This window comes from Acanthaster planci, linkage group LG06 (genome assembly GCF_054643075.1).
Source record: "Acanthaster planci isolate LZ-2023a linkage group LG06, COTS_SCS, whole genome shotgun sequence".
Classification (NCBI taxonomy): Eukaryota; Metazoa; Echinodermata; class Asteroidea; order Valvatida; family Acanthasteridae; genus Acanthaster; species Acanthaster planci.
Genome location: NC_141782.1, coordinates 16,504,574 through 16,532,225, shown reverse-complemented (window position 1 = coordinate 16,532,225; position 27,652 = coordinate 16,504,574). Strand labels below are relative to the sequence as shown.

Sequence of the window (27,652 nt, the reverse complement as noted above, 5' to 3'; positions counted from 1 at the left end):
CTTGTTTTAATGCAAGATAATTGAATATTCTCAATATGTTGCCCCTGTGGTTTTGTTGTCAGTACCTGCTGAATCTAGGCATGGACATTTATGCTTACCAGGCAACCAAGGGACATGATGTGGCTAGCCTCTTCAGTACCTTCAAAATATATAGATTGCTTTGTTAAATGCATTAAATGGCCTTTGAGTCATCTCTCTAATGAGACATGCATAACACTAAGGGCCTGTTGGGTTCACATGGATCTGGATCTCCATCGGTGATCCCAAAGCTGGTGCTCACTATCTGTTATGCAGGCTCTGGTGTCGGTGAACCACTGTCGGATCACTGATTGCAATCCAGATCCACATGAACCAAACAGGCCCTTAAATAACAGACTGTTTGGGTTTCCCATTAGGAAGTATTTGTTCGAAATTGACAGAAGTTCTTGGCTACACAGTGCACTGTCTTTTAAAAGTAAAAAGTGGTTTATTACACACTTGTTTTGACCTGAATACTGTGCTGCATTTTATGCATTTGATTTGCTCTATCAGACTGAGGAATCAGTTGAAAACTTACATTTTTGCTAAATAAAAGTAAACTACATGTAATACTGGACTGGTTATAATGATGGAAGAACCTTCACTTGTGTTACTCTTCTGAAGGTGAGGAACCTACCTTCCTGGATGACGTTGCTTGTGCTGGCACAGAGAGCAGACTTGTAGATTGCTCCAATCGAGGATGGGAAGTTGAGAACTGTGGCCATGATGAAGATGCTGGTGTAGTCTGTCTGCCAGATGAAGGTAGGTGAAGGCTTTGGAAGTAAGACTTCTTGTGCAAGTTGGTTTAAAAAACATGACTTATTTGAAAAATTTTTGACAGATGGTGTATCACAGGAGAGATTCTGTTAAATGCATGTGAACTCTACAGCCTCCACATTTCATATTCAACCTCAACACTTTTTTGGCATTCTTAGAGCCTGATGTAACAGTGCGTCTTGCTGGCAGCGAGAGTGACAACGAAGGACGGGTGGAGGTCTACTACCAAGGCGAATGGGGCACCGTCTGTGATGACGAGTGGGATATTAGCGATGCTAATGTCGTCTGCAAGCAGCTAGGGTTTGTGAATGCCACAGAGGCAGTCGCCGGAGCCGGGTTTGGGGCAGGCACAGGACAGATTCTGCTTGATGATGTGGACTGTACAGGAACTGAATCCAGACTGGAAGACTGTCCAAACAGAGGTTGGGGAGTGGAGAATTGTGGGCATGATGAAGATGCAGGAGTGGTTTGCGCTGGTACGTAACAGTGAAATTTTATAAAGTTGCCGTGGTGTATCTATTTCCTGGCAAAAATTGAGCTTTGTAAGATGACTTTTGTGGGATAATAGAGAGAGCTTATTCAACAATTAATTTTTTAATCGAATCTTCTTGTTTAATCAGTAAAGTCCAATTTTGATTGGCTTTGTGTATAGTATTCTTGCATTAATGAATTGGGTTTGTTAATGAAAGTCATTTAGAGACTCATTGTAGAGTGCACTTATTATGTACATGTAGAGCGCACTGCAGGTCATACAATTGGGCACAGTGTAATTGATTAACATATTCATCAGATGAGACAGATGTTAGCTCTGAAGGAGACATTCGACTGGTAGGGCCAGAGCCCAACCTCGGGCGAGTTGAGGTGAAACACAACGGAATCTGGGGGACTGTCTGTGATGATGAGTGGGACATTGATGATGCCAATGTGGTGTGTAGACAGCTGGGCTTCACTAACGGGGCTGCAAGAGCAGCAAGCAGTGCCGAGTTTGGTGAAGGTATGGTTCTCAGTGGTTAAAATGAAAAACATGGCCTTTGCTGCTGCTATATGGCCATGCTCAGGTTGATTTTTTTTCTTCTGTGATACTGTGGGTTGGGGATCATTCAGTCGGGAAACTTGTCTTGTGCACTCAGATCAGTGCTTTACATAATCTAGTGCACATCTATGATATGTCGTACCTTGTTTTAATGCAAGATAATTGAATATTCTCAATATGTTGCCCCTGTGGTTTTGTTGTCAGTACCTGCTGAATCTAGGCATGGACATTTATGCTTACCAGGCAACCAAGGGACATGATGTGGCTAGCCTCCTCAGTACCTTCAAAATATATAGATTGCTTTGTTAAATGCATTAAATGGCGTTTGAGTCATCTCTCTAATGAGACATGCATAACACTAAGGGCCTGTTGGGTTCACATGGATCTGGATCTCCATCAGTTATCCCAAAGCTGGTGCTCACTATCTGTTATGCAGGCTCTGGTGTCGGCGAACAACTGTCGGATCACTGATCGCAATCCAGATCCACATGAACCAAACAGGCCCTTAAATAACAGACTGTTTGGGTTTCCCATTAGGAAGTATTTGTTCGAAATTGACAGAAGTTCTTGGCTACACAGTGCACTGTCTTTTAAAAGTAAAAAGTGGCTTATTACACACTTGTTTGGACCTGAATACTGTGCTGCATTTTATGCATTTGATTTGCTCTATCAGACTGAGGAATCAGTTGAAAACTTACATTTTTGCTAAATAAAAGTAAACTACATATAATACTGGACTGGTTATAATGATGGAAGAACCTTCACTTGTGTTACTCTTCTGAAGGTGAGGAACCTACCTTCCTGGATGACGTTGCTTGTGCTGGCACAGAGAGCAGACTTGTAGATTGCTCCAATCGAGGATGGGAAGTTGAGAACTGTGGCCATGATGAAGATGCTGGTGTAGTCTGTCTGCCAGATGAAGGTAGGTGAAGGCTTGGAAGTAAGACTTCTTGTGCAAGTTGGCTTAAAAACATGACTTATTTGAAAATTTTTTGACAGATGGCGTATCACAGGAGAGATTCTGTTAAATGCATGTGAACTCTACAGCCTCCACATTTCATATTCAACCTCAATACTTCTTTGGCATTCTTAGAGCCTGATGTGACAGTGCGTCTTGCTGGTAGTGAGAACGACAACGAAGGACGCGTGGAGGTCTACTACCAAGGCGAATGGGGCACCGTCTGTGATGATGAGTGGGATATGACTGATGCCAACATTGTCTGCAAGCAGCTAGGATTTGCGAGTGCCACGGAGGCAGTCATTGGAGCTGGGTTTGGGGCTGGCACTGGACCCATTCTGCTTGATGACATGGGATGCACAGGCGAGGAGTCTAGACTGGAAGACTGTCCAAACAGAGGTTGGAGAGTGGAAAACTGTGGGCATGATGAGGATGCAGGAGTGGTTTGCAGCAGTAAGTAACAGTGAAATGTTATGAAGTTGTCGTAGGGATGGCGTTGTTTGGAAGTTACAAACCTTGCACATCAATAATGAAACATTGTCGTGTTTGTTCCTACAAAGTGTTGGTAGATGTTTAACAATCACATCCTGGTATTCTCAAGCACAGACTGTAGAGTTTGTATCTGTGCGGTTTGTAATCTTTTCCTATGAAGTACATGAGTTACGTGCAGGAAGTGTGTGCCTTGTTTATGCTTCTGGCATGTCCATTGTAGACACAGTTTTTGTATCTTTTTTTCACATGGAGAGCATGAAATTTCCTCTCCTTTTCAAAGGGCAGCCACACTAAAGAGATTGACCATTTCAGAAAGGCTTTGAAATCACCCACAGAAAAAAATCTAAAAGGCAGAAAAGTGGTCATTTATTGCTGTGTACTAATCATCTCGTCATTATCATGTTATACATTTCCAGTGTAGCCACAATCTAATGGCAAATCCAGAAAGTTACAGCAGCCTTTCTTGTCATTGGTTGAGAATCACATTTATTTTTGTGACAGTGTATGGAAATCAGACTTTCACTTGTTGCTGCTGTTGTTGTTTTGGTAGATGAGGATAGCGAGGCAGTTCCGCTGAGTAATACTCTACGACTGGCTGGAGGACCAACAGCCAATCGAGGCCGCGTTGAGGTCTACCACGAGGGCGAGTGGGGGACCATCTGTGATGATTTTTGGGGTGCCACGGAGGCAGAATTGGCCTGCCGACAGCTGGGCTTCAGCGGTGTCACAAGCAGTTCCGATGGCACCTCCGAGTATGGGGAAGGAACAGGTCCCATCCTGGCGAGAGTAACTTGTGGTGGAACGGAGGCCAGCTTGGAAGCTTGCATTTGGGGACAGTGGGGAACATCAGGCTGTGGACACTGGGAAGATGTGGGCATTACGTGCCAAACAGACACAGGTAGGTTATTTAGGGAGAGGTCTGTCTTAGATGATGTCACTTCATACAGATTGCCACGTGCATTGGCATTTTTATTTCAAATTTTCATGGCGTAAATGGCTGTATGGTAATATGAAGATCTATGGATCAGCACACATGTGAGTATAGAACATTTGCACACCGCACGCACATGCTCCTTTTCGCCCCGTGTATGTAGTTGTAATTTTCCCACAAAAATGGCATTCAGTGAAAGAGATCTATAGGAATAAAGGAGTGTAGTTTTGATGAACAGATTATCTGAGTTTTGACGAGTTAAGTGATTAAAACTGATCTGTCCGTTTGCTGATCTGTCCATTTTCGTATGTGTTTTCCTGGTTTGATTTTTTTTTTTTAGATAAAATCCTTGCCTTTGTAACAATGACGCAGATCAAGATTTTCACTAAAGAATCACCTGTGTTTTACATACTTGCTGCTAACTTGCTGCTATCTTCTTTTTCTACATCCTAGGAGCACCGGAAGAGAGCCCGGATGAAGGTAATGTTCGATTGGTTGGCCCAGACCCAAACACTGGACGAGTCGAGGTGAACCATGATGGCATCTGGGGAACCATCTGTGATGACAACTGGGACACTGAGGATGCCAATGTGGTATGCAGACAGCTGGGCTTCAGTAACGGAGCTGGAAGAGCAGCAAGTGGTGCTGAATTTGGTCAAGGTAAATTTGAGTAAAGTCATGGGCTGGTCTTTGACATTTGTTCAAGTCTTCGTCAGAGAATAGATGGCAATAATAGCTCAAGCCACTAGTGCATGCTTCAACAGACATTCTTGTGTTTCTGCATAGCATAGTGATCTATTTCCATGCATCTTTAGAGCAAAACAGTTGTAATTATTCTCTGGTCAGGTGGTGGGGATTTATTCAATTGTAACAATAAAATACCTTCTGGGCAATCTGTCCCATTTTGTCATTTGAATTGAGGTAAGCCCATTTCACCAAGTGACTCTCTAATTTGTAGCTTTTACCATCCGTGATAATATGTGCATGGGATGGTCATTCAGTATGCAGATTCTAGGGATTCAGAGAAAGGAAGAATTGGAAATTGTGTTCAATTAGTTGATAGAAACCTTTGGCATCTGCTGTTGTCTTACAGGTCAGGGTCCAATCCTCCTTGATGAAGTTTTTTGCCTGGGCACAGAAAGCAGACTCGTGGATTGTCCTAGTGATGGGTGGGGAAATCAGAACTGTGGCCACAGTGAGGATGCAGGTGTTGTTTGTATACCCGATGAAGGTGAGTGCAGTTTTTTGTATGCAACTAAAAGTAAACCACCCAAGCCACTCTGCATTCTGAAGAACAGTTCATTATTGGGCGCAAACATCATTGCTAAGGTGTCATGTTTGCAAATGTTAAGACTTCACATTCATGGAAGTTGTTTCCACACCTACTCCTTTCTACACAGAGATCTTTTCCAAATATTTCTTATCATTAGACATGTACTTGCATTCACAGTTAATGCAACCAAACACTTATGGGAGGTAGCAGTAGTCAGTTCTGACACTTGTTGGTGTAAAGCAGTTTTAGTCAAAGTTGCTCAGCAAAACTCAATCAGAACATTCGTACAAACAATGCTGTACAGATTGCAGTGCAGGTGCGCTAGTTCTCACTGTAAGCAAGAATAAAAGTGGAAGGATCAGGATGTGATGATGCCCAAGATCATGTCCGAACAGTCTTCCATAATAGAAGATGTGAAGCACACATTGATGAAAACTGTGGAAGCTACTGAAAGTGCTGTGAAGATAACATTGCCAATTCCAACTTCAGGATACAACATCCTTTGAAGATTAACACAACTAGTGGTCCCGAAGTGTATGTAGCCAGCAAATATGCCAAATTTCACACTAGTCAGTGTGGAATTATGAAATGTACAAATAACTGCAACTTTCTGTTTTTGCCTTCTCAGAGCCTGAGGTGACAATTCGCCTAGCTGGCAGCGAGAATGACAATGAAGGGCGTGTGGAGGTCTACTACCAGGGTGAATGGGGCACCGTTTGTGATGATCAGTGGGATATGACTGATGCCAATGTCGTCTGCAAGCAGCTAGGTTTTGCAAGTGCGTCAGAAGCCACCAGTGGAGCCAGCTTTGGGGCAGGCACTGGACAGATCATGCTGGACGATGTGGGCTGTACTGGAGATGAATCTAGACTGGAAGACTGTCCAAACAGAGGTTGGAGAGTGGAAAATTGTGGGCATGATGAGGATGCAGGAGTGGTTTGCCTCAGTTCTGGTAAGTGTATGTACAACTGATAGTGACGGTTTATGTGAGAAGTTATTCACCTACTGATCCAAAATGCCCACTTGAAATTGTACTCTGCTGAAAAACACAGATATGGATAAAAGCAACGTTCTGATATTTTATTTTTGTAGCATGAATAAATGCTTGAAATGGTGGAGTGCTAAAAGTATTTGATTTTTGAGAACAGGAAAGGTTGAGTTATTGATCATTCTGATCTCATGGATCTTTGTTTCAAATAAAACACTATTTGCTAAAAGACACATTACCCAAAAACTGGAAAGCAAAAAAATGTTATAATCTTCTAAATTTGTGGGAAGATCTCTTTCATTGCAGGATATAGATGAAATCTATCCAGTTATTTTGTACCCAAAGAAAAGCAAATTGGTGGATTTGGTGATCGGACTGATTCCTATCCAATTTTTCTGTTAGGTAATCCTCCTTCGGATCTAAACTGATAAACAGAAAGACCACAGAGATTGCAGAATCTTTAGGAAGGAATCAGACTGTAATTTCTACTGTTGTCTCAACCTTCTGCATTGTAGAAGAGGGCCCCTATGAAGGTAACGTTCGACTGGTTGGTCCAGACCCTAACACGGGTCGAGTCGAGGTGAACCACAATGGAATCTGGGGAACTATCTGCGATGACAGGTGGGACATTGAGGATGCCAATGTGGTGTGCAGACAGCTGAACTTCACTAACGGGGCTGCCAGAGTGGCAGTGCTTGCAGAGTTTGGTCAAGGTACTGCAATGTGTTTTTACTTTTTTCTCCACCCTTCCAAATTTTGGTTAAGTTGAAGTCTGTTAGGTCTCCTGACTCAATTTGTGTGATGCGGAAATGAATTGGGAGTGATAGTTTGTGACATCGTTGTTAAAATCATTCTTAAAAACGATTGATTTTTACGTGTTTTTTTCCTTAAAAGGCGAGGATCCTATCTTCTTGGATGAAGTTGCATGTGCTGGCACAGAGAGCAGACTTGTGGATTGCCCCAGTACAGGATGGGAAAGCAATGACTGCGGACATGCTGAGGATGCTGGCGTGGTTTGCATTCCTAATGAAGGTGATTTTCTTTTACTAACCACTTTCTGCTGGGCAACCCGAGTATATAGGCTGTATATGCAGAGCCGGGGAGCCCGGGGGGACAAAAGAGTTGGGCCTTATAACAAAAGACTGAGGTTCTGGGCTTCACCGACATTTTTTCGCTCTCAATAGTGGAGATAATCGAACCTTGTTTTGAAACAGTATACCACGGTTTGAGGCATTTAGAGCAAGCGGATTACCACCGGGGACAAAAGCTCTCCACCACTGCAGTGATGAGCCACACAGCACCGCTGCATGCTAATCTGGCCCCTATTGAAAAGAGGTCAGCAGTGCACTGTGCTGGTTTCGGGAAGGAAAGAATCTTATGTAACACCGCACAATCTGTTCTATTTTTCCAAAGCTGAAGGCCTGGCTGAAATTTTCAGGAGTCAATGAAGGTTACCTGTCAGCTTTAGAGTAGTGCCCAAAGATCTAGAGCCCTTCATGTGGGTATAAACGACCATTAAATGAAATGATGAATTTTTGAAGAATTTTGAAAATGGAAAATCTTGAAAAGGACCAACATCTTGTCTTGCTCTAGAAAAATCTATCCGGCAGCAAGTGGTTAATAGACTTTTTGCAGGTTGTGTTGCATTGGGGTGCATTAAGAACCAGTGTGGCTTATTTGTGGTTTTTAAAGAATCTTTCCAGCCACCACAACTGTCACTGATGGTTGTCTCTGGGTTGGCAGATGTGGCACTGTTGTTGACGTCCCCAGACCTCAGCGCATTTGGCACCTTGCTGCATTCAGTAGGGTTGAAGGCCAAAAATGTCACGCAATGATATAGTATCCTGTTTGTCAAAGATTTTGTAAACTTGTGCTGTCAGTTTTGGTCAGACGCCCTTTAAGTTGTTAGTAATTTGAACTTAATTATCCCCAAAGAGACCTCCTCAGCCCTTGGCCAAGGCTCAGATAGAGGCTGAGGCACTTCTCCTTTTGACCTTGACAAAGAGGACTTTGCCTGAAATAACAAACAATCAACAAATGACAGCGTGCATTGAAGTGCAGATGTAGTTTCTTAGTTCAAGCCAAAGGGCCATCTCAGATCTGGGTACCTAATGTGTTCATAAATGGTCTGAAATTTTGGTAAAGGTTTTGTTCTATTGCACTGGAATTGAGCCACAGTAGTGTTAATGAGGTGCAGTGGCTCACAGCTGCAGTTTCATCCAATATTCAAAACCGGCACTAGTAATTCCACTGGTCCAGAATGGTCACATGTCAAGCACATAGAAAATTTGTAAATTAGGTGCTGGCATGTGACACAAAAGGTACAGCTTGAGAGGATTTTTGCATGCTTTCAATAGTCCACAGTAATAAAAGGTTACACTGTGATGATGGAATTCATTTCTGGTACAGCAAGTCACCAAAGCACTGTGTTCAGCATGCAGCAGTCAAAAACTTTTGACCACATTAATTGGTTTCCAGATCTACACATGGCATTGGAATTAATGAATATATATTGTGAGATTTGTAAATTGATTTGATGACAACTTTCTGTTTGCATTCTCAGAGCCTGATGTGACAGTACGCCTTGCCGGCAGCGAGAATGACAAAGAAGGACGGGTGGAGGTCTACTACCAAGGTGAATGGGGCACTGTCTGTGACGACGAGTGGGATATCACTGATGCCAATGTCGTCTGCAAGCAGCTGGGGTTTGTAAGTGCCACAGAAGCTGCCATTGGAGCTAAGTTTGGGGAGGGTACCAGACAGATTCTCTTGGATGATGTGGCTTGTACGGGAGAAGAATCTAGACTGGAAGACTGTCCAAACAGAGGTTGGAGAGAGGAAAACTGTGATCACAGTGAAGATGCTGGAGTGATCTGCAGGGGTTCGTATAATACAATTTTATTACTGCTTGAATGTTTGTCACAACCGACCTTCATACATGTCATAATGAAAAGTTTCGGTTTGCTAATGATGTTTTTTAGTAAGTCATAAAGTTTGTAAATTTGGCAAGAACCTATCAACTGTTCTCAAACAAGATTGCCTTTTCATCTTCAAGAATAACGAATACAAGTCTTCATGTTTGTCTCGAGGCTCGATGCCATATCGGCTAACACAGTCTTCAAAATTTCATCTCTTCTCAATTTCAAAACTTGTACAATACTTGTGTGCTTCATATCACTTTGCGCTGGAGCACATTTGAACTTTCAGGGGGTAGCCTTGTCAGTACATGGAGGAGTGCAACATTCAATGTCTTCCTTCATATCTTTCTCTGTTTTTCACTTTGTTGCTTTGTCTGTGCCTTATAGCAATGGTCAGCCAGGATATTCGTTTAGTCAGCGACAGTGGCAATCCATGGGAAGGCAGGCTGGAGGTCCAACATGACAACCAGTGGGGGACGGTGTGTGATGACAGCTGGAGCCTCAACAATGCCCGGGTGGTCTGCCGCATGCTGGGCTACCCTGGGGCAGCGGCTTTCAAAACCCTGGCATTCTTTGGTGCAGGGGCAGACCCGATCTGGATGGACAATCTGAGGTGTAATGGAGAGGAGGCCACGCTGCAGGAATGCACATTTGCCGGCTGGGGCATCAACGATTGCAGCCATGCCGAAGATGCGGGTGTGATTTGCCTGACTGGTAAGCACAGCTGCAGGCCTCATTCCTGGGTGATTTGTACATCAGCTTCATGCTCGATCCTTGTCAGGAGGAATTTTTAGTAAAAAGAAAGAGAACAATGAAACGAAATCCAGAATTGAAAAATTGAATTATATAACCTCTGTCCCAAGAGAATATAAATCCATTTTCAATAGTTTGTCAAAGATTGCCCCCTTTGACAAACTATTATAAGATTGTGGAGGCGTGTGGCCAACAAGTGGGGTTTGTAGCACTCGATCGAAGGATTGGAAATTTGACTCCAGTACCTGGGTTACTTTTGAGGGCGGTGATGGTTAATCGTGTTTGGCCATCTGTGCCTGAAATGGTGGCTTTGGGATATGTGCTTCCGAGAGAGCTGAGATGATCTTAGGAATATTCAGATGTTGTGAGCTTGATGAGCGTGGATAATCACCGTCAATTATTGTTAGATACTTGTACCTTATCAGGGCTGATATAACATTTATTATATATATCTTGATGAAGAGTTAGGTTTGTTTGGAAAGCTCCTTCTGTGGGATTTAGTCACATTTTAAGAATAAGGAGACACATTAAAGAAGTAATACATTGTGTATTGTGTATAAAATGAGACAGATGTTCCAGTCAAGAATGGCATATTGTCAAAATGAGAAAAAATTTCAGGTGACTCTTGTTTACTAAAAGAGGTCATAGATTCAATAAAAATTTTATAAAATGCTAATGTCTTCCAAATTAAGCTGTTTAAAAACATATTTCATATTTTTAAGCATAACTGGCACTTATGCCAAAAACTCCGGATGAGAAATTCAACCTGTTAAATTATTTCTTAGCTTGCCATTGAGCAGTGAGTTTTAGACAAATGTAACATGTAAGCTCAGATGAGAGACAAGTGGCAGCTTTGAAAAGTAATTTTTTGCCGTTTTATGTTAGAAATGGCCGTCCTTAATATTTCAGTAGGGGTTGAAGTGTTTGTCAGCAGTCAATAAGTATCTTGAAACTAAGACTGCTCTTGATTCATGTTGACCAGATGACAGCTTGGAAGCGCGGCTGGTTGGTGCAGGTGCCACAGCCATGTCAGGTCGTCTGGAGGTTATGTACCAGGGTACCTGGGGCACGGTCTGTGATGACGACTTTGGCCTGCAGGATGGTGATGTCGTCTGTCGCCAACTTGGCTTTGCGGCAGCAGAGGCAATCCTGAAGGGTGAGCAGAATCCATTTGGCAGGGGAGAGGAAGACTCACCGATCCACATGGACAATGTGGCATGCACCGGCAAAGAAGATCGACTGAACCAATGCCCATTCCAGGGCATTGGCATCACCAACTGTGACCACGGTGAGGATATTGGTGTCACCTGTACAACAGGTAAGCTGCCAGATTTTATAGTATCGAATACTTGAACTAGGCACACAGTGTGTGCCTCACATCACCTCATTTACTTCTTCTACTACTATAATATTGATGTTGACATTAACATCAAACACAGTACATTCATTGGTTTGTTGTGGTTACATATAATCAGTCTGTAGAAATAAGTTTTTAAGACTCCTTGGCGTGTATACTTTTTTAAAACTTATTGGCGCAGGGTAAAAAAACAGTTGTTGACTGCGGTGATGTTGGATAGGTTTTTTTGCCATCAAGGTAAGTTGTGTGAAAATGTTGTATCCTTCATCACAGCAGTTATCAATGGTTAAATGGGATAACCAACCTAGGGAAAATTATCATGTAGTTCAAGGTGTGGTTGTGTGGGATGATATGGGAAATATCTATCCAATCACAGGTATGTGTTATGAGAAGGTGGACTTGCAGTCTGGCACAACATGTCTATTGTTGATTTTTGCAGAGGCCCCACCCAGCGAATATGATGAAGGCGAGGTTCGTCTGATTGGGGGCTCGTCAGAGACGGAAGGCCGCGTGGAGATCTACCACCTCAACCGCTGGGGCACAGTGTGTGATGACAGCTGGGAGCTTGCTGATGCCAATGTGGTCTGCAAACAGCTTGGCTTCATGACGGCCCTGAAAGCTGTTCATGGTGCCTTCTATGGGCCAGGAAGGGACCCCATCCACATGGACGATGTGGCCTGCACAGGAGTGGAACAGCAGCTGATAGACTGTGACTTTCCTGGCTGGGAAGTGGGCAACTGTGGCCATGATGAGGATGCTGGTGTCATGTGCCGACCAGGTGAGGACATTCTCCAAAGTTGCAAACTGGCAACGGTTGCCATTTAATGTATAAGAGTTCGTTCAACAACCTTTCCTTTTTGGTTGTTGGTTTGCTGCATACCAAACATATCCAGTATACTGTAATGACTTCTGCACTGAATAATCACAGCTCAATTATTGTACAGATCATCATCTGTGTAATGCAAACATTTTATAGTATCATGACAGGCATGCAACTTTTCCTTGGACCAGCTGATTTCCTTGTTTTTCACTTCAAACTTATGCCATTGAAAATTGAACAACACTGTACAAAGTCTTGTAAAGGTGATTGGCATTTCCTCAATTTTTGTCAAAGTCCTAGTTGCATGTCTGTCAGTACTTTCCCCTTGAAAATTATGTAAAGTCTTTGCCATATAATAGCCACGAGCGTAAAAAAGATTTGAATAATGGTTTTAATTGCCAAAAGTGGGTGTGCGATGCAATGCGATTGGTGTGTTTGCCTCAGCTTAGAGCTTACACCAGCTCATGCTCCCCAGGTTCTCAGATATACATTATAATTATGTTTTGTTATCTCATAAACTTAAATAACTCTTTGTTGTGAAAGAGGTAGGGAAAAAACCTTCTTTCCCTGGGGGGCCTAGGTAGCAAAGATTATGTGGTACAGAAGTGGTTTGAATGTTTCTGGTGTAGTTCTGGTGCACTTCATTGTTCAAATAAAGTTTCAGGGTGTGTGTGGGTGGGGTGCTATTGCATATTTATTAGTTGAGCTGTGTATTTCTGGTTTCACCAGAGAGATACCAGATCTGCACCAGAGGATGCGGTGTGCACCACAGTTTGGTGAGGGGTGTAACCTTTAAACAAGGGGACAAGACCATCTTCCAAAATTAACGTGGAAAAAAAGAACAGTTTTCCCATTTATGATTGAAGAATGGGCTTCAGCAAGTCCCAGTTTTTGCCCATTTCAGAAACACTCACTATGTATTAATGATATGCCGGTGACCCAAGAACGTCACAGGGAGATTAGGCTGAAAACAGGGTGCATCTTCACACGCAAGTCTCGTAGTAGTGGCATACTCAAAATGCTTTGTTCTTGTGCAGTTCTTGTCCACTATGTTGATTTTTGGAAGACAAATTCATTGTATACTAGTTTCTGCATGGCCAGTCTTCTTCCAAAACCCAATAGGTTGTAATATTTGAAACATTTCAGTACCTCTTTAATTCTCCAGCTGTTGAAGGGGATCTCCGTCTGCGAGATGGCACCACGGACCTCGAAGGTAGGATCGAAATCTACCATGACAACCAGTGGGGGACCGTATGCGATGCTGGGTTTGATTTGTCAGATGCTGAGGTTGCCTGTCGTCAGTTGGGATTCCCGGGTGCTGAGGAGATGAAGCTGTCCGCATACTTTGGAGAAGGACAGGGACCAGTCTTCCTGGACAGATTGGAATGTCAGGGATCAGAAAAACGACTGGCTGAGTGTGATTCCAGTGGATGGTCCCGAACGAGCTGCCTGCACAGCAGTGACGTTGGAGTTATTTGCAATCAAGGTAAGAGGCTCATTAAGTCTTGGGTTAAGTGCACTTCATCGCAAACACTTCATTGCAAAGTAATCGCTTTGCCGTCCTGAGTGCAGACAATATGAATTCGTGCATGTATTTGTTGAACACAGTGAAATGAGAAGGAACATAACAGTATTTTTAACAGATGGAACAAATTCTGTGTACACCACTGATTTTCAACTGAATGTCCACAAACCAAGGCATGTTTGCATGACACAGCTTGTGTGGACATTCCTTCATTTATTGTGTGATGAAAATTCTCATTTTCGTTGATCATTCCCTTGACAATTCTTCAGGGAGAACCTTGTGTGAACCTGTTTGAGTCCACACAAAGGCCGTGTGGACCTGTTTGAGTCCACACAAAGGCTGTGCTCAGCCTGCACTCTGTACACATCTTTTGCTTGCAGGTCCACACAAGGAATACCATCCCTTTCTACATGTTCTTCACATGTGTGATGTGCGCGACGGTGTAAACATTCAAATCTGTCAGATTCCTCTGTCACCATTGAGGACAATTCAGTGCCGTCGCCACTGACCATGCAGACCGGCTAGAGCTCGAAACATTCAAAATCTTCAGTTAAAGTGGATTCAATTATGTTACGGGGGAGGGGGACATAGACCATCATTCTTGCCAGTATTAATTGGTCGGTTGCATGTTGGAGCCCTGCCAAAGTCAATGTGGATTTATTACTTATAAACGTAATGGCTTTTTTACCTCTGAGGATATTCCAAAGCTTAGATCTGGATGAAGCAGGAAGAATTCTTAGTTTTATGTTGAGGGTGGGAAGTGAAAATACACTTTTGAGCTATTGCTTATTGTGTGTGGCATCATGTTCTTCAGAGAGAAATTCCACCGTGTAGTCCCTATAGTCTACAAAGCTGTGTCCCTTCAGTTGGCTAGTTGAGTTCAAGGAACCAACAGCAGTGTAAAGCAGAGAAAATCTTATAATCTTGATATATTAGACTCACACAATTTTTGTCTAATTTTGTTTTGCAGTCATTGAAGGAACTGTCCGTCTAGTTCAAGGCCCGAATGGCCCCCAGGAAGGCCGCATTGAAATTTACCATGAGGGCCAGTGGGGCACGGTTTGCGATGATAACTGGGTCACAGACGCCAATGCCCAAGTGGTCTGTCGGCAGCTAGGATTCTACGGGGTCGAAGAGGTCAAGCCATTGGCATTCTTCCAACAGGGCAAGGACCCAATTTGGATGGACGATGTTGCCTGTGCTGGCGATGAGGCTGGCCTTGCTGACTGCCCGTTTGCTGAGTGGGGAGTGAATGACTGTGGACATGCAGAGGATGTAGGGGTTGTCTGTTTGACAGGTAAGCAGTAGTGAAGTAAACATAGGCTCGGTCTCGTGCTTGGACAAGTGTGCCAGTCCATCCTTAAGCACATTAACCTAGCACGCATGTAGTGGTGTTCTGCAGATTAGGGTTGCAGTAACTTTTTTCACCAGACTTCTGTGCATTCCATGTTTCATGTGTTCACTTGCTGGTTTTGTTGTAAATTCTTTGAAATTCAGATGGATCAAAATTCATTATGCATTTACACAAAGGAAGATATAGCCTTTTATTTTGGATTCTGTAGTGTTGGATGTTATGGTAAAGTAGACAATGATACAAGTTTGAATAATTCCACCATCAATTGGTTTCTTTCCATCATAAAGAGCCACCTCCTAGTGAGGGGGACATCCGTCTGACCAATGGACAGACAGAGCAAGAGGGTCGAGTGGAAGTCTACCTGGGTGGCAGATGGGGGATGGTCTGTGACAACAACTGGGATCTTGGGGATGCCTTTGTGGCCTGCAACCAGCTGGGCTTCCCGCTGGCCCAGAGAGCCTTCATTGGCTCCCACTTCCAGGGCACTGCGCAGCTCCCTTTCAGCCTGGATGATGTGCGCTGCTTTGGCGAGGAGCAGCGCCTGGTGGATTGCATCAATAGCAGTTCTGACATCACCTGCACTGAGGACCAGACTGCAGGGGTTCGCTGTGCTTCCATTGTCGAGGCGCCATAAGGATGCATTGACAGCATTTTCATTCCTTGCAGTTGATTTTTTTGTAATTTCCCCTGGTTTTGGAGTTTCAAATTACTGCAAAGAAAATTTTGACCAGTTCTTTTTAAAAATGACAGTGCCATTAATTCTGATTTGAATGCCTTTTGTTATTTAGAATTGTTTAAACTAGTGGTAGTTATCTCAGGCTTGCTAACAAGTTGTTTCCCCTCAGAGCACCAACGCCAAGCTGGTAATATTTTGTGTTGCTCGACAGGTTCTCTTATTTGCATCTCCAGTTTAAAAAAAAGGTACGGCACTTTTATCAGGAGGAGTGCTAAATTGTGTTTGTTACTTAAGATCTGAACATAGTTTTCTATCCAGTGACAACCTCACTAAGGGTAATAGGATTATGCCCAGGTTGAGAAATATCTAAATTGACATCTTAAACTGTAAACATGCTGTTAGCCTTATTCAGGTTTTTGTAATTTCTTGAAATCATTTGCCAAATTTTATTGTTCAGTTTCGTTAAGTGTGCCAGTTGATTTGTTTAAATACTTTGAGATCCACTTACTCCATTTTGTTTATCAAAGCACTTAAAGCTTTTCTCTCTTTCAATTACCTTTGAAAACGATCAGTTTACACTAAAATGTTTATCTTTCTCCATTTTTGTGAGTGGTCATGAGATTTTGAAACAATACATATGTTTCTTTGTTGATATCATTGCTTTTGCTTGACGTCGCTTTGAATTTTTAAGATTGTATCTCTTTTGTCTTTGTTTTGTTTACGAATTGGTTTTCCATTTGCATTATCATGTGTGTTTCAACAATGACTATTTTAGTTTCAAAATAAAGTTACTGAGGCAATTTAACATTTTGATTTTTGGGGAAGTTTTGAAGGCTCGATTTTGTATTTTACACAACCCCGCCATCAACCCTACCACCATCACAGAAACAATACAAAATACAAAATCTTATTTCAATCCTGATATGTTAAAAGTTTAATGCCTTGAGAGTGTTTGTGCTGAATCAAGACACTGCAGGCTATAGAATTTTAAGACTTTCTGCTTTAAATGATTGGCCAATCGCTCATTAAAAACTGCAAGAAACATGGGCGAAATCAAATGGAAATTGGTTAGTGCAGAGATCATGGATAGTCGTTTTTAAATGCAAGGTCGTGAAATCGAAGGTTGGCTACTATCTACTGAACATTGGAGTGCTACAGATATTCACCCAAAGTGAAGTGTTCTTACTTTTTGACAAGATTTTGTTTCCACCAAAGCTGACGAATTCAGTGTTGATGTATGTGCCCAACTGGAGTCTTGCAATAGTAAGAGGATTTTTTTTTGAAATTATACAGATATTTCTGGGTTAAGTCTTGTTGAATTCCCCATTTTTTCATATTCTTGATTTTCTAAGTTACTAAGAAAAAAATCACTGTGTACCTAGGCACTCCTAGAACCAATGACTTGTGCCTATTTTTTTATCTAAAAATTTCATTCTCCGATTTTGAAAGTAGTTTTTTCCCTGGCCTGTAGTCACAAGTGGCTTTTAATCTTAGTTTTCATTCTATGACAGATCACCCATGGTCTAAGCCACAGAGGAATTCCAACATTGCTCATCCTTGTAGTCTTATTAATACAACGATGAATAACATAGTATTTCTCAAATGTTGAGTTTTGTAGAAGTGATTGCGTATGCGTGAGAGAACAGATGAGTAGTAAGTTTTCTTTGAGTGTCGCGAAGCATTCCTTGCCAAGGGTAGAGATGCTGTAAGTGGATAAACGCACCATTCGTGTCCTGTCAACCCTTCACTACCCAGACAAAAATCCAGACTTTCCAACGCTGTTATAGGTGGGGTTGCTCTTTTAAGAGTTTTTATCCAGAAATTCATCTTTTTTTGAAAAATTGATTAGTTCAGTCTACAATATTTTAAATTATCGTATTCTGTCGTTCTCTGAGCAAAACAGTGGTCCCTTGTTCGTGTCATTTTCTTTGAAAACTGCCCTAAGTGTGCCATGACAAGAACGACTTGCTAGCAGATCTCTCTTCGTCATTGTCGTCAGAATCAGACACATTCATGTGTCTATTCAGGAATTTGGCTTCCTTGGTCTTCGTGGAGACTAAAACAGGTCCCTTCGTGTCTTTCTTGCTTACTTCAAACAGGACCGTAATGATGGATGTTAATCCGTCTCAGCCATTGTTTCTGTCGTTTTTACTTTGCCTCAGCACCGTGGGGATACCTGGTATTGGACGGTCTTCTTTGGCATGGCGCATCTTAACCTCATCTCGGTTTGAGTGCTTCTGCAGGTCCCGCTTTGTTTAAATCAAGCTGTAGCATCTGCTCTCTGTTCAGTTCTTCTCGCTTTCTTACGTTGGACGCGTGCGACATGCCGACAAAAAAGATTTTGCCTTTGACTTAACGCAGGGTTTTCCTCGGCTGCTGTGTTGTTACTAGGTTCCCCCAAGCAGGGTTCCTACCCTTCTGGACTTACATTGCTTTGGTGACGGGTGTACACGGAGTCAGTTGGTCTATCTGAGTGAGTTTTTTTTTTCAGTTTCCTCTTCTTTCGTAAGGCTGGTTTCATTTTTGTTTTTCAGTTGCGTCTTTCCCGTCATTGGCACCGTGTTCTCGTCGTCTGGTGTTACCTGTGCTCTTAGTCCTCTATCAGCCACAGTTCTTTGTCTCTCTAGATCATCAGCCCGCTCGTCAATCATCCTTTGCATTAAGGAAATGTCCACTGAGTCTCTTCTAAGCAATTCATCATCGTCATCATTTTCAAGTTCGATGCAACGAGCCCGAAACCTCGCCAGCCTGGCCCGCTCTAAAGCTTCCTCTCTCCTCTTCTGTCGGGATTTATTTACACGTGAGCTTACAGATGATTGCAGGAAGTCGTCAGAATCTGCCGATTTATTCCTCCTACGACGGCAGTGTGACCTGCGGTCTTCGATTCTGCAAGGCCTGGGTATCCTTAACGTCAGCGCCGCCTTTGCTGGCCTGGCATATTTTAGAAGCAGTTCTTGTGCCGATGCCTTGATACCTGCCCGGCCTTTTTGAGGTTGTGCTCTAGCGTCACTGTTTGATTTGACATCCAATCGCTGTAGCTGTGTAACAAGTCGTGCCCCTTTGATTGCTAAACCAACTGCCTCGTCCTCTGAGGAGTCTGTAGTTTCAGTGCTGTCTGAGCTCGGATCAGTAAAAGACTCCTCTTCCTGCACTTCTTCTGAGTGTGATCCATGTGTTTGTGTATTGTTGCCATCTTCAAGAGGTGTTCTGTTATCTTGAACTTCATCACCGCTCTCTGAAGTGTCATCGGTGTCAATGTCCCGATTTAATGTCCTTAACCTGGCCTCTCTTGCTCGCTCCTTAGCCTTTACTCTTCTCCAATCTCGCGCTTCCTCGAGGCGCAAACTTATCATAGACCGAGTGGAACGTGACTGCATAGACTGAGAGCCTTGACCGACACCTGCGGATTCTGTTACCCCATCTTCTCTTTGAGGAACGACTGCTGAGTTAACCCGTTTTGACGGTCTGACGAATCTAAAGACCTTTTCTTGTCTTGAAACCGTTGCACGTTTGCTATTTGCGTTGAACCGTGCCACCAACTGTCTCTGTGGTAAGCCCTCTCTGTTTGTTTCTTCTTGAGTTGTTTTTCGGTCTTCAACATGTAGTGTCTCCATCTTCATCAGTACCTGCTGGTGTGTAGTGTATTCTGGCGTGGCTTCTGCAGCGGATATGTTTCCCAACGTATCCTGACTTCCTTTGCTGTTTGAATCGAGCTCTGTTGCAAAACCACTTGGGGCTGTTTCTTCAGGAGTCTGGAGGACTGCAGTTTCATTATCAGACCTGTGTTCATTTTTCTGTGCGGCAGCTTCGGTGTCGAGCCTTGCAAGAACAGATCTTTCTTCCTTCTCATTTTTCTTATGAAATTCCCCACTTTCGTCCTCGCGTGGTTGTTTAGATGAGGTAAGGCTAATTGTCGTAGTTGCCACTGTGTTGTTCAGTTCATTTCCCCCCGTCTCCTTTGCACCTTTCTGTGCTTTGTCGCTGTTAGTTAAAGAAGATGGGCTTCCAGGATGAAATTCCTTTTCAACACGACTGTTGCCATGTTTGGTTGGTGGTGATGACGTTGAGTTGTCCTTTACGTCTTCTTGTTTTATGGTCATTGCATTCATCTCAGTGATGAGGCACATATTCTCATTCTCCTCACTCCCGTCACTTCTTTCAATGTCCCTTGCTTGGAGTCTTAGCTTCCGAGCCCGTTCGACTGCCATCTTTCTGAATCTGTCACGAATCTGCTCTAAAGAATTGGATGCTTGTCTAGCAGATTTGAGAGCGAGTCTCGGTGCTGACACCCTGGAGTTCGTGAAGTTCTTATTCGGTTCAAAAGCGTTCAGGTCTCTATGACGAATTGTTGGCTTCTGACTTGAAACATCAAACGCTCCGCTATTGGTCTCTTCCATTTGTCTCATTTGCGGTATGAGTTCGCTCAATACGTCTCTCCTGTATATACTGTCATTAAAACTTCGCATCTGTGGTTGGTGTACATGTATATTACGAATGTTGTGGAAAACAGGTTGCTTGTGCTGGCTCTCAATAACTTGTGCATTTAATTCCCAACGTCTCTCTTCTTGAATCCGTCCTCTGGAATGCATGTCATCTTCAGTTAACCTCAAACCTTGGATAAGGTTTATAAGTGCGTCTTCGTCGCCTATGTCATCTCTCACTTCGTCTCTGTTGTCTGTAGGTGAAACAGTTTCTAGCTGTCTCGCGCCACTGTCTGCACTTGGTTGGTGTGAATTCAATAGATCACCCCTTAACAGTCCCTCTTCATTTGCAGGTTGGCTTGTTATTTCATCAGCCATGGCCTGCTGTGCACTGTGTTTGATATCATCATCAAGCAATGGCAAACTGGAAGGAAGTGTACCACTACCTTCTACATTGCTGTCTGGTACACCTTCGTTCACGTTTCGATTTGGGACTCGAAACTCCTTTGAATTCGGTTCAACTCGTGACGGCTTGTCGCATCCTCTTTGCTCCAGTCTGCTGAATGACTCTTCCGGTGTTTCAGTTACCGAGGACATCGATTCAAGGTCAGTGCATCTGAGTTGTGTGAATGCAGTGATGAGGGATGCGACTGGGGTATTTGGTCTTCTTGTATATCCTGCAGCTTGTCTGGTCTGCTGTAAGACGACCTCACGTCTCGTCCAGCCTGAGTCAATGGGAGTAGGCTTGCGAACTGGTAAGGCCTCTGACTTGGTGAGTGTAAACCCTTTGGGACTGTCGTCAATACATCGACCCAATTCCTGATCACTGTTTGTTTTTCTGGAATGTTGCAGGTGACTTGCAAATATGTCGTCTTCGCTGGGCTTATCTCCTGTTCTGAGGACGTCAACTTGACAAGGTATACATGAATCTTTTTTCTGTTCCTCGATAATTTGTTCAGACAGCCCCTTGTCGTTAATTTGGTTGATTATTCCCTGGTTTGCGTCTTTTGATGTTCCTTCTTTCATCAAAATACCATTTGGCGCCTCACAAAAATGAACGCTGACAACGTTGTCAAAACTTGAGTCTTGATCTGCTGGGTTTTCGGCAGATGTGTATTCACTATGTGTTTGATGGGGGTTGTCTTTAGGAAATTTGCTGTCAACACGCTGTTTTGTTTTCCCACCGTCACTGGAATCAGATGAGCTCTGTATCATCGAAATATTAGCTGCCGGAAGCTGATTGTTGTCCACGTTGTTCATTTGCAGATTTTCAGGTAAGACATCCTTGACATCTTTGATGGCCATTGCGCCAGTTAATCTCTTACAATCAATGTCCTTGATTGAGACATTAACTAATGCCAAACACTGATGTAGCCTGACAAATTTCGAAATGCCTGTCTTTTCTCCCTCTGGTCTCTTCTCGGTAGATGAAGATATACCCTGTGGTTGTTGCAGATTTGCTGAAGGTACTCTCACCTCCCCCTTAGGAGCGTCATGTCGTTCTTGGTTTGTTGCATCACCATTAATGTCTTTGTGGTATCTAGGACTTATGGCAAGATTAGATAGTGCCAGACACCCACGTAGACGATCAAGTTTATCAACCTCATTCGTTTTTTTCTCGGGAATATCCCCGGTAGATGCAGGTTGATGAACGTTTGATTTCACTGGAAGTTCCTGCTCCAGCTTTTCCATGATACTGCACTCTCGTGCGCTTTGGGTCGTCCTCATACATCCTGTGGCTGCAAGAGAATGTGATGCCAACAGCCCATCTGAAGATTTTATGTCGCAGTCCTTCAATGTAAGTTCTGTAAAAGCTCTGACAAGGCGGGCTGTCTTGTGATCTTGTCTAATTCTGAATCTGGTGAGTCTGATTCCTTCCGGGACCTCATCTCTCTGCCTTGTCCAAACTGCTTCACGAGTAGATAAGCCACACCGGAGAGCCATGTGTCTCAATGCCTGTCGTCGTTTGTGGCTTGCACGGTAGTACTGTTTGCGTTTCGGCCTATGTTGTGTTGCCACTTTGATGCTCGCAAGCTTTGCTTTCCTCGATGAGCGAGCTCGTCGATTTTTAGGTTCGGTTAACGTTGGCATCCTGCTGTGATCCCTCAGAACGCTGCATCCTTCCAGAGCCTGACCCCGTAGCACAGAACGTTGGCCTAGCTGTCTTTCATCACCTAGGCCTATACTTTTACGTGATTCAAACCTAATGGCTGCATTTGTGGGCGGTTTTTGTGGTAGTGTGCCGGCTCTGCGAAGAGGCAGTGACAGCAATGGCGGTGGTCGTGGTGGCGGTGGTACCGACGCTCTTGGTGTATTTCTTGCTGAAAACGCCATTAGCGGAGATTCTGCAGATGTGAGGGCAGAAATCGGACTCACAGAGGAAACTGTAAGCCAGTTCCAGCAGGCTTTAGACACATGCTCATCCCAGTCCATGGCTTCAGTCTTCAGACCGACACAGCTGGCTGTTTTATGCAGGGGTTGTCTGGTGAAGACATGATCGGGCCCATAATGGAATCTCGTGAAGTCCCATCCTCCATGAATCGGTAATAGCTCGTCCCACTCCATTTTTTCATCTTCACGAAGGTCGACATCCATGTCTGTGTCATCCTTGTCTTCAGTCTCCTTTGCAGTCCCAGCATCATCACATTTATTGAAGTCAACCTCCATGATGTCCGCGTCCAACTTGTCTATCTCCATGGACACTGACTCGTTGCTGTCAACTTCCATGACTTCTTCTGCACTGGCACCTGTCTCCATTTCTGCCTCCGCATCTATTTCATCTGCTTCCATGTCAGTTACGTCATCGTTTCCGAAGGAAAAATTCACTAAGGTATCACAGCAACTCTGACAATAACCTCGCTTGCCTGGCACATTGTTGGAATGGTTGCTGTTTGGAGACGAGTAATGCTGGAGGTGAGCATCAAAGGTGTCTGATCCTGGAAAAGAAAAAATATCACCTGTAAGCTTTGATGGTCAATGGAATAAATGGGAGTGTTTCTCAGAAATGTTTTTTGTGACTTTGGATATAAACAAACCCGAACTTGTAAGTTCAGGGGAACCTAAGAATGATCCTTTGCGAGTCTCACATCAAAGCTTTCTCTAAATTCGATATGTTTTCCGGTCCCAAATTCTTTTTTTTTTCATCATATCTTTATCAAGACTCCACAATCGCAAAAGTGTGGTGAAAATTACGCACTTAACCCCTAAAAAATTCCCTTTTAGTTTTGTTGGTTAAACAAACATCAGCCACCGTAGTTTGGGGAGAATCATTTGACGTTTTGACCTATAATAGCTCTATGATACGAACAAGACAATTGGTGCTGTTCATGAGGTAGAATTAGAGTCAGAAGATTAGAACATATTTTTGGAGAGACGAAATACATTTTTAAATCTAATGTTAATTAGTAAGGAGCGTATATGCCAGTGAATTCTTAGGGATCTTACATCCATTTTTGGCTTGACTAGATTTTTTGATATTTTGTTCCTATTTTCAAGATTCGAGCGAATTTTACAGACAAAACATGCTCTCAAGATTGGAATGCAGCTTCCCAACATAAAACATCCGCAGGTCTTAAGTTCGAGACATGCATTTCATCCGAAATCTCATTTAATCCGAAAATATAGGAAGCCCCCGATCATCTTGACGGTGTTACGCCTGATATAGCCCAAAGTTCCGAACCTGTTTCAATGCTTCGGCTGTGATCGGCGAGCACATGCGCTGTGACAATCTTAACGGTTTCATGCTACCCTAAACCACTGAAGTACGTCAGGCGACTATGTAGGCAATTTGTAGCAGGTGATGGTTGCATTAAACTAAAAATACGCTTCGTTCTGCTCTTAATTTCGTCCAAAAGCCACACGCTTACAGATTCTTACAGTTTCTTAATTAATGAAGTTTTATTGATTGGTTAGAAAGAATTTAGATCAACGTAAAAATCCCAATGTGCATTACTCAGATTATGCTGTTTTAAACAAGATATATGTCACGTCAAGAAACGAGTGATATTCCCATGATATTTTAAATTTACAGCAGTGTGTTGAGGATCTCTTCAGTTATTTTCTGAAGCACTTGTGCAGACATGGGCCTCTAAGAAAAAAAAGGTTATCTATTAATGGCTTCTATTGAATTGTATTTCCTGTAATGTTTTGTTTCTAAAGTCCCTTTCCTACCCTAACCTGGATCTCTTATGCGCTGAAGTTTGAAAAAAATTAAAACATAGAAGCGTGCCCTTAGAAATTTGAATAGTGGCACTTACCACTGCAGTGGTGGTGATACTTGACAGATGGTACCATTTTTTTCAAGGTACCAATCATCTTTGTGGCTTCCTCAATGGTGTTCACTGATGCCGAAAGATGAACATCTGACAAGAGATAATGAATCTATTTTAGATGGACTGACTGCTAGGATTAAAATGGTGTGGAAAAAATCTTGGGCTGAAGCCAAATGCTTACAAGCAGTGAGTTTCCAAATTACCAAAAAACATCATTGGAACCATGATAGAGTCCATGTCTTACCCATCTGTCTGTGACTACTTTGCGAAATGTCTATGTTATTGTAAAATCCGTTGTTTCTATTAGAGTTGACATTAACTGCGAAATCTTTCCTTTTTACAGTGTAAAAACTGCCCTTGCGTCAAACACATTTATTCATGCGCGTAAATCCCGCGGTGATGGGGAGGGGTATGTATCCCCAACTTTTTTTGGGTGGGGGTGACAATAGGTTATTGAATCCCCCCACATACACCTTTTGTGTTGAGCAAAATTAAAGTGGATTGTGAAGAATTTTTCACACTTCCGACTGAAACACATTCAGTATCACTCAAAAAGGGCAAACAAATTTAAATAAATTTAAATAAGTCATAAAATTATTGTAATACATATTACAGATGTACATTATAATATGTATCATGAATATCGACCTCTATATACAGTCATGAGGTGTCAACGTCCCCCCCCTCAGCTTTTCAAATTTTCGTGGCCGGGCAAGTCATACACCACCTTTCCCCATCTCCCATCCCCCAATTTCTACCACAAATTTACGCCACTGCATTTACCTTTTATGAACCCACTTCATGTTTTCGTTTGCTTAACAGTTAATAGTACAATAACACAAAGAACTTACAGAATGATCTTGATCCATGTACGTTGAAGAAGAGTCTAAGTAATAGCGTTAAAGTAATCAAGTGATGCTTCAGCAGCAGAAATTTAAATTAAATTAATGATCAACTTACTAGCATTCTCTACAGTTGTCTGCGTCTTCATCTTGTCCCGGGAAAACGTCAGGACGCCAATGTAGTGGGGGATGATAAGGAAGCAACCGGTTATATCGAAGTCAGCCGTGACCTGATGCGGTTCCCTAAGGTGGGCCAGGAACCAAAATCCTGCTAGCACCTGCAAAGCACCGATGTTATGACTGCACGGCAACCTTTGTCTTACAGAGCAGGATCTGAGTGGTGCTGGGACAGAATTGACTAGCCGGGTCACCTGGCTTCTGGTGATGTCCGGTGACTTCATGTTAGAATTTGCAGGGCTGATCGTGTCCCAGAGAAGCAAAATAATCCAAGCCATCACGGAAACCCCAACTGTTGGCAAGAAGATGACTGGAAGCACTTGAAGAAGGAGTATCGCATGGATTGGCAAGATTACGGCCCGTAGCCAAACCCGGAGACTATTCATCAACTGTCTGGGGAAATCAGCACGGTGAGGCCGCTGTTTTTGAGGGCGGTGATGATATACTTGGATCTTCCAGGATTTGATTCGATGGCCATTCCGAAAGAGTTGGAGAAGTAGAGTGAGGAGTCCAAAGAAGCTGGAAAAGATGGACACGTGGCAAAAGATAGTAGATGCCAATGGTCCCCGCTCAGCGATCCAACTCGTAGCGACATGTCGCAGGGAGAATGCCACTCCCCGTTCAGTCCCAAGGAGTAAACTACACGACTGGTTGTTGGTGTTGAGTAGAAGTGAACCCATCCCCGGTTCTGCTGAAGGCACCCCTGGCTGGAAAAATGATGTTCCCCACATGCAGCAGCAACAAAGATACAGAGCAAATTTCCACGGAAAGAGATGGTTTTTAGCAGATGTTCCTTCGGATAGGATGGGTTTGTTTGGAGCATCGATGTTTGTAATTAGGCAGAAGTCTGTAAACGCGCCGATGGTCAGGCACTGTTTGCTGGAGCACAGAAGTTTGGTGGGAACTGATGTCACGTTTGCACGGTTGTCATCAACAAACGTAGGTATTCCCCCGGAAACCTGGCTGGGCTCAAACTGAGGTCCACCCATACGATCAGGAGTGATCCATACAAAAGGAGGACTGGCCGGAGTAGCTGTCATCAGGTCGACGGTCAGTAGTGGCCTGGTCTTGGGGAAATTTCCCGTTACCAGGCCTGCCGGTACATTCGTCTCAAAATCGGCGGCGGGCGATGGTGGTACCTCGCAACAAGGGTCACTAGTTGACCTCTTTCGCCACAGGACTTGAGGAAGGTGGTCGATGTCGGCAGGGAAGCGATCCGTGAGGATCAGAGGCCTCGATGTTGGAGGCGGGCCGGGAGAGGGTACCGTAGGTTGGTCTCCAGATGACGTAGATGGGATGAGCATCATCATGACGGTGGCGGTCTCCAGGCAAAAGTCAGGCATGCCGGTGGCTTGGACGGTTAGTGCTGAAGGAGGAATCTTCAACACTCCGCTGGTCATCATCCCCATCAACAAGCCACCGGTCATGATCACAACGTTCCAAAACGAAAGTTGCTTCAACAATAACATTTTGAAATATTATTGTCGGTAAGATGGTAACAAAGCGCAGTAAAATCGCAATCAAATCAAGTAGGTAAACCTCGCTCGATGAGATCAAAAAGGGTTCTAATGTGTTTGTTGTTGGATCCTGCACATGTGACATGGTTGACACACGTCGTAAATTGTGACGTCAGCACGAATAAATGAGCATCTGTTACCATGCACGCATGTTCAGAGCGTGCATGCGTGCGCTTGCGTTGAATGGTTCTGCAATTGTTGCGGGACTTACGATATGCCTAGTCTGGTACTTCAAACGCGAATTCGTGACATCAGGGCCCAGTTTTGCACACTGCTTAACATTAAGCAGAAATCAATGGTGCCCAGTTAGCAAAACTTCGGCAATTACATAACTCAGAGCACTGATGATACATTATGATCTCTATGGAGTACCGAAGTGTGACGTCACTGTGAACCAGAGAGTGCAGTGCAAACGAATGGAGTACGCGCGTGAGTTGGTTCACGCGTGGGTTCGCTCGCTCATGCGTTTTAAACACTAACTGTGCGTGTGGCGTGTTCATTTCGGTACTTTATGGGTTGTGCTAGTTTCCTCGATTGCACGCACATAGGGA

At 43.4% G+C, this 27,652-nt stretch overlaps 2 protein-coding genes across 8 annotated transcripts in view; one reads left to right on the top strand and one right to left on the bottom strand.

Moving 5' to 3' along the window:
• Positions 1-16,678, top strand: part of LOC110982186 (uncharacterized) — a 102,832-nt gene extending 86,154 nt beyond the window's left edge. For all 7 annotated transcript variants that reach the window (XM_087137976.1, XM_087137983.1, XM_087137981.1 and 4 more), the window contains 18 exons: positions 643-780; positions 954-1,271; positions 1,586-1,789; positions 2,613-2,750; positions 2,922-3,239; positions 3,829-4,176; positions 4,663-4,869; positions 5,303-5,440; positions 6,111-6,434; positions 6,986-7,183; positions 7,365-7,502; positions 9,034-9,351; positions 9,776-10,102; positions 11,124-11,459; positions 11,938-12,276; positions 13,484-13,804; positions 14,814-15,140; positions 15,485-16,678. In XM_087137976.1, coding sequence (XP_086994102.1) covers positions 643-780; positions 954-1,271; positions 1,586-1,789; positions 2,613-2,750; positions 2,922-3,239; positions 3,829-4,176; positions 4,663-4,869; positions 5,303-5,440; positions 6,111-6,434; positions 6,986-7,183; positions 7,365-7,502; positions 9,034-9,351; positions 9,776-10,102; positions 11,124-11,459; positions 11,938-12,276; positions 13,484-13,804; positions 14,814-15,140; positions 15,485-15,831 — 4,784 coding nt within the window. In that variant the 3' untranslated portion in view covers positions 15,832-16,678. The remainder of the gene's footprint in view (positions 1-642; positions 781-953; positions 1,272-1,585; positions 1,790-2,612; positions 2,751-2,921; positions 3,240-3,828; positions 4,177-4,662; positions 4,870-5,302; positions 5,441-6,110; positions 6,435-6,985; positions 7,184-7,364; positions 7,503-9,033; positions 9,352-9,775; positions 10,103-11,123; positions 11,460-11,937; positions 12,277-13,483; positions 13,805-14,813; positions 15,141-15,484) is intronic.
• Positions 16,679-16,780: 102 nt separating this feature from the next.
• LOC110982188 (uncharacterized) lies at positions 16,781-27,504 on the bottom strand. The gene is made up of 3 exons (XM_022240444.2): positions 25,526-27,504; positions 24,551-24,655; positions 16,781-23,230 (listed from the first exon to the last, which is right to left on the bottom strand). Exons 1-3 carry the CDS (start codon positions 27,051-27,053, stop codon positions 18,339-18,341), a joined length of 6,525 nt encoding a protein of 2,174 aa, XP_022096136.2. The 5' UTR covers positions 27,054-27,504; the 3' UTR covers positions 16,781-18,338.
• Between the last annotated feature and the right edge of the window lie 148 nt (positions 27,505-27,652).

Bases quoted from the DNA above. Each gene is read 5' to 3' on its own strand.
- LOC110982188 (XM_022240444.2), bottom strand. From the start codon at position 27,053: ATGTTATTGTTGAAGCAACTTTCGTTTTGGAACGTTGTGATCATGACC. The intron at 24,656-25,525 runs GTAAGTTGATCA...ATCTCTTGTCAG, and splicing joins GACAACTGTAGAGAATGCTA to ATGTTCATCTTTCGGCATCA. The intron at 23,231-24,550 runs GTAAGTGCCACT...TTTCTTTTCCAG, and splicing joins GTATCACCACCACTGCAGTG to GATCAGACACCTTTGATGCT.